Here is a 6,469-nt window from a genome sequence, read left to right on the forward strand (position 1 = left end):
GCTTTCTGGTGAGCCAATTAGATTCATTATTAGCACAAAATTAGAAAAATTCCGCCAATGACGAAAGAAGTCGATACATTTGTTCGGACCGGAGTATTACTAATCTTCAATGTAACAATCGAACTATCCTAAATTTATCGAAACGAGAACAGCATATTTTGGCCAAAAAGCCTTGACAGTACTAATTGTATATTCGAATGAGCGTTGAGAACAATAGAGAGTGTGCTAGGCAATTTGGCTTGGGGGATATTACAAGTCGAATATTGTGAGGTGAAGGGGGGTTACATAAGGACTGAGGAGTTGCAGGGGTTGAAGTCGCTACTATTCTGGCGATCTGCATACACTATGAGCTAATCATGATGTCGTGAATGGTGGTTTTAACCTCGTAAATGGTGTTGTGTGCTTTCACATGTCGATAAGACACACAAGCAGAATCGTTGTGGAGGGGAGATAAGGCCGTGGGGGGTTATAAACGATGTAGGGGTTGCAATCGATACAGCTTTAGCGATTTACATGCACTATGAGCTAGACGCGCCTAGTGGCTGAATGAAATCTCTATTTTCTGGTGTAGATTCACCACGGCTCTTACCCAAATTGCTATCGTTTACACGAATAACTTGTCGTTGAGCTCCACACACAGCTGTACGTTTAACTTCTTAACTTTCACACAAAGTCACATTGCACACACATAACGCATACTAGTACAAAGGAATACCAAAGGGCTAATTGTTAGCTCAACTGCTAGCATGATTCAGGACTCTCGCATGAGTCTTGCCTTACTAGCAGAAATGGCCCGTCGTTGATGCGACAATTTGCCCGTCGTTGATCGAGCAACAACGACCGGCAAATCCTCTACTATACTGTATCAGCTCCTCTCGTTATCATTCTATTAGTTGTGAATAAGGTATCTGCAAAGCAAGGCTAGTTACTTTAGTACTTCGAAGTACTGTACAGTACATCAATCAGGAAATACGAGGCCACATGCTCCTGTGCAATCCTATCACCTTCCAGAAATACTGCGTTTTGATTGACTGTGAATAATATTACTAGTACGTCAAGTACTTCAAGTATATTTTATGGCCAACCACACATTTCAATGTCGTCATTCTTCAATTTTCCACCTCACACACACTGCTCAGTGGGTCCGTGGGTATGTAAGTAATCGACCCCCTTGCGCATTCAGCGATCCGTTAGTACCACAAGCAAGGTTGATTCTATATCTAGGCACTACATAAATCACGACTATAGAAGATGTCTACAGAAGCAGCACGAATAACGATAATTGTACGTGGAACTTTGGCGGCTTGTGGCGTAGGCTGGGTCCGGCAAAGTTGCTGTGGGCGTCTGGTAGCATGCAGTACAGTTCACACGACTGCTCCAGATACGAGGCCTGAAGCAATCGTTCGAGGTTTAGTCCCATGTATGCGTATAGCTACTCGCAGCAATATACACTACATCCTAATTCGCGTCCGCTTCATGCCATCAATCGGTGGTTGGTCATAGGGCCGCGGATAAGTTTAAGGTATTTCGTGAGTTCCTTCATATGTGAGTTTAATAACCAATCACATTGCTAATAGTCAGACGTGTCCAGAAATTCTCATAACGCACTGTCTGCCGAAGTCGATCTCGCTGTGTAACGTACTCTATATTCAATTCAGCAAATCTCATGTGTCCTTCAGCAGAAACTATATGCGATTCAGCAATTCTTATATGGCTCTCAGCAATTCCTATGTGGTCCTCAGCAATTCTTATGTGGCAATATTTTATCCTCCAGTCCCCGAACTGCGTAGTTGGATGGGACTCGCCACCTATCTGCACAAGTACTCGGCGAATTTCGCCGACCTGGCATGCCCGATGACACGCTTACTTGACAAGGACGTTCCTTGGGTATGGTCCCAAGAGTGCCAAGTGGCCTTCGAGGCCGTCAAGGCGAGCCTCACCATGGCCCCAGCCAGTTCTGGCTCTGCCAAACTTTTGCAGCTTTCTTCGTGGTCTGCGACGCATCCATTCGCGCCATCGGTTGCTGCCTGATGCAGCGCGATGATTCGGGCCGGGATCGCCCGGTATCGTTCCAATCCCGCCAGCTCCACAAGTCCGAGAAGAACTATCCCGTTCATGACTTGGAGCTTCTGGCGATGTACTATGCCCTCAAGAAGTTTCGTGTCTACCTCCTGGGTTCGGAAGAATTCGTGGTCTTCACTGACCATGCATCGCTACGCACGGCTGTCCACTCACCGCATCTATCCCAGCGCATGCAGCGCTGGCTCTCCTTCTTTTCGGAATTCAACATGAAGGTTGAATACAAGCCTGGCCGCGACAACGTTGTCGCGGATGCTTTGTCCCGACTCCCCCCCGTCGGCAGACAACATGGAGCTCTCCTCCATCTCCACGGTCCACTCAGACCTCTTGGCTCGCATCCGAGCAGCTTACACAGCGGACCCCGCTTTGGATCCGATCATCGCCCACCTCCGTGATGGTGTAGCGATAGTCCGCGACGGTCTGTTGCTGTATTCCACCAATACGACCGATTGCTCTCGGATCGCAGTACCATGCGACTATTCTCTACGGCAGGACATCCTGCACGAGCTCCACGATGCCCCAAGCGGGGGCCACTTCGGCCGCGATCGAACGTACACTACCGTCGCTCGCCTCTTTTGGTGGCCGCGTTTGCATAAACACGTTGCTCGCTACGTCGCCTCCTGTGACGTTTGTCAATCAATCAAGGCCGTCGCGTCCACTCAAGCTCCACTCCAGAGCTTGGAAGTTCCCAGCGAACCCTGGGAGTCTATCAGTATGGACTTCATGGCCTTCGCCGCGACCGACGCGGCAACACTGGCATTTGGGTATGCGTTGACCGGGGGTCGAAATACCTTGTGGCAGTCGCCGTCTGGGCAAGCATCACAGCTGAGCGCTGTGCCGCGCTCTTCTTCGAGAATATATATTGTCGCTTCGGCCTCCCTACTTCCATCGTCTCCGATCGAGACCCACGTTTCACTTCCACTTTCTGGAAGTTTTTGTTTGCCCGAGTTGCCACTCGCCTCAACATGTCCTCGGCCGACCTCCCCGAGACTGACGGCCAGACCGAATGCGCTAACCGCGTTGTCGAAGATGTACTCCGCAGTTATGCTGCGTCGAAACCTCGCACATGGAGTTCCCTACTCCACCAAGTGGAATTTCCTTACAATTCCTCGGTCCACGCCTCCACGGGTTTTTCCCCGTTTTACGCAAGCCGTCTGCGTCACCCCCGTCTTCCGACTGACACCGGTGTGTCTACTTTGAGTGTGGGGGGAATCTCCCCTGGCCCACGCACGACAGCGTCGATCCAAGAATTTCTGCGCCTCTGAAGCTCCATTATGCGCCAACTTGGCGACAATATCGCCCATGCGTAACATCCGCAAGCCCATCACGCCAACAAGCACGGTCGCAAGAACACCAATACGTTATATGTTGGAGACTTAGTCTATCTCCACAAGTCGGCGGCGCCTCCGACAGTCCTGCGCAACGCAAAGCTCCAGGTCCCCAGGATTGGCCCCTTTCCTATCAAAGAAGTCTTCAGTCCAACTCGACCTGACAGATGCTGGCGAATACACCCGACGTTCTACGTCGGCAAGATCAAGCGCCACTTACACCGATTTAACGACGGCGAGGTCGCGCCGTCGGATGGGGAGCAGTGTCCAGCAGATGCTACACGCGCACCTCCAGCTCCACGACGCGACGAGTGACGTCACAAAGACGGTGAGGCTCCTCACGAACGCTCGTCAGCGTATCCCGCTGATCCTCCTGCAACTGCTGCAGGGCAAGTTCCACCTTCACGACCCGGCCATGAAGGTCTCCAACAGCAGACTTTGTTGCGCCAGCAACCACCTCCGCCCGCACACGCCACTCCTCCAAGTGTTGTGGCTTCGGGTGCTGTTTCAGCGTCGCTTCAGCCCGCGACAAGTGATGCAGGACCTCTGCCTCTGACCCCAATGTCGGAGGGGTCACCTGCATCAGGCGCTCAACAACTGCGAATCGTTCAAGCACGGTATCGTGCTCCAGTCGCATCACGCGATGCCCCTTCATCTTCCGCTCAACCGCAGACAAGCGAGCGACGACGGCGTCATGCTGCGCCGAGCGCGCCTCAAGAACAACCAAACACCTCAACACGTCGTCGGCGACGTCAGCGTTTGCATCTGCCGCACCACGAGTTCGTGGTGAAGTGCTCTCGTTGGGCCCCTGATGGTCGCGAGTATCTGATCGCGGCATCCCACGGCCCTAGACAATGGACATCAGAGCTGAATATAACAGCCAACTCACCTCTCCGTGCTCTCTGTCCCGACTTCGACAGTACTCGGAGATCTGATGGACGAAATCCCGTCCAAGCGGAGGCAGCTCGGCACGACACTTCGCTAAATTTGCTAAGTGTTCAACCAGCTTCTGCTGGTAGTGGAATGCGTTCGGCACTGGCACCTTCCGCACAAGGCGTGCCCACCAAAGCCCAAAGTATTCCTAAATAGTCTCCTCCTGCAGTGGAGTGACCCGCACATGGGCGATGATCTCACCACGGTACTTGCGCTCGCCGCAAAACTCAGTGAACTCTATCGCTGACGCACGCCACGGCCGCATGCCAATGAAGACATTGACGGCCACCTCGACGCCATCGAGGTATTGCCATAGCAACTCGCTGCGTGGAGCTCGACACTCCTCCATGCGCGCATACTCTTCCGCGCTTCGAGCCAACGCTCGCATTCCGGACACCACCCGGTTCATCGGATAGTCCGCGTCTCCCACATCTGGGAGAGTCCAATGCGTGCGGATGAAAACATCGTCCGCACTTACCGAGGTCACCACATTCATTTGACATGAATTGCATGACTGGCGCGCAGTCGCGCGCCAAGGAAACCAGCTCAGAGATAGCTAGTTCTCTCAGTTAACAATATACCTTGTTCGACACACCTTTCTCTGTGCGCCCATTACACTCCGCGAAAGCGCTTTTTGGCGGAATAGTAAGATGTGTATGTATGTGTGCGACCTAGTGAATATCACAGGGCTATGCGCAGTAGCGCTCGCGTACCAGCTACCCACTTTCATGGCAGCTTGCATCACCACACGTCTCAGCGACCACGGCAGCACTTCGGTCATACTTTAGAGCCAACCCCATCATAAATGAACCTAATCACTAACGATTACGACGAAGTTGAGGCCCCAACCCGCGCTCATTGCGCATGAGCGACCCTTCGATCCGTTCCGACGTTTCCCCGGACATGACAAAATGTTGGCTGGATAAAGTCACCGGATAATTCTCATCGTAACGTTCAGTGATTGTTCAGTAATTTTGCCCGAACAGGGCCTTGGAGCGAGCGAATTAACAATACAAATATAGGATTTTCGTCAAAAAAGCTGCTTTTCACTTTTTGCTTTTCGTTATGAAATCAAAATCAGGGTTTCGGGGTTTCACCGGCAAGTCGACGCGATAGGCACACCACCTTCGTGGTTGGTCTTGGGTTTCAATCGACATTTAGCTCGTTTCTTCTTCTGCGCTTCTTCTTCAAACACCTACCCTGCTGCTCCACCAAAATGTTACGGGGTTATTCCGTAACTGATCGATGGGTAGGTGCGACGCGAGCAAGCGTAGAATCCCAAATCCAGGTGTGGAGTTGGAGGCCAAATGTAAAGTCGAGTTAGTTTATCGTCTAGCTGAAGCTATTCATTCTATCTTTCTATCGTCCTCAAACTGTCTTCCGTGTTCTATCGTTGTACCAGTTTTAGCTTCAAGCGGCTCTCTGTGTACTGTCACACTAGCGTGGCCATTTCACCGAGCGAGGAGATTCCCGCAGATAGGCGTCACAAGGTAGTCTGTGGCGAGTTATGAGCACTTGCACCGGTCCTTGGATTCACAAGGTTGTGGGTACTGGATCGTTTTGGGCACAGAGTGGGTTGCCACGTCCTTCGGTTTGACCGGAGTTTCCACCAATCACATCTCCCTCGACATGGCTCGGTGGATTGAGTCTGATTGTCTTAAAATCGCACCGCGACAAGAAAAGATGTCAAAGAGCGCATTTTCTACTTTTCGTATAGTGAGTTGCGTAATAAATCGCACCAAAAGAGGTAAAAAAGTAGGAAACTGTACTTGGAACCAATTTTTCATTTGGCTAAAAATATCTACGAGGCCCTAACAACGCCACCCAAACCCTTCTTCCAGGGAGGGAATATATCTCAGTGGTAGAGCATCGGTTTCTTAGCTCAAAGGTCGTGGGTTCGATCCCCGGCTTCCCCAGATTATTTCCGCAAGGATTAATCCGTCCGTCCAAGCGTTGAGCGAAGTAAAATCCGAAGATTACACACCGCCCCTAGTCGAGCAGGCGCATTATAATTGGCGAAGCGGTTACACAACATGAGGTTCTAGTATAGGTTAAAAATGATAATCCAAACTCAATTCACCAACCTTTTTCCAAACACCTCACCCTTAACCCGCTCATAAAAACCATCC

The 6,469-nt window shown here is 51.1% G+C and overlaps 1 protein-coding gene and 1 pseudogene across 2 annotated transcripts; both read left to right on the forward strand.

Annotated features, from left to right (window-relative positions):
- Window positions 1–1,889: 1,889 nt before the first annotated feature.
- H257_12114 (hypothetical protein) lies at window positions 1,890–3,344 on the forward strand (the record flags this gene model as incomplete). Its single annotated transcript, XM_009839225.1, has 3 exons — window positions 1,890–2,391; window positions 2,483–2,913; window positions 3,012–3,344. 3 exons carry the CDS (start codon window positions 1,890–1,892, stop codon window positions 3,342–3,344), a joined length of 1,266 nt encoding a protein of 421 aa, XP_009837527.1.
- A 2,840-nt stretch (window positions 3,345–6,184) lies between these two features.
- Window positions 6,185–6,256, forward strand: H257_12115 (annotated as a pseudogene). Its single transcript has one exon. The product of its transcript is annotated as a tRNA-OTHER (tRNA).
- The last annotated feature ends 213 nt before the right edge of the window (window positions 6,257–6,469 follow it).

The sequence above is a fragment of the Aphanomyces astaci genome, assembly GCF_000520075.1.
Source record: "Aphanomyces astaci strain APO3 unplaced genomic scaffold supercont1.38, whole genome shotgun sequence".
Taxonomy (NCBI): Eukaryota; Oomycota; class Saprolegniomycetes; order Saprolegniales; family Verrucalvaceae; genus Aphanomyces; species Aphanomyces astaci.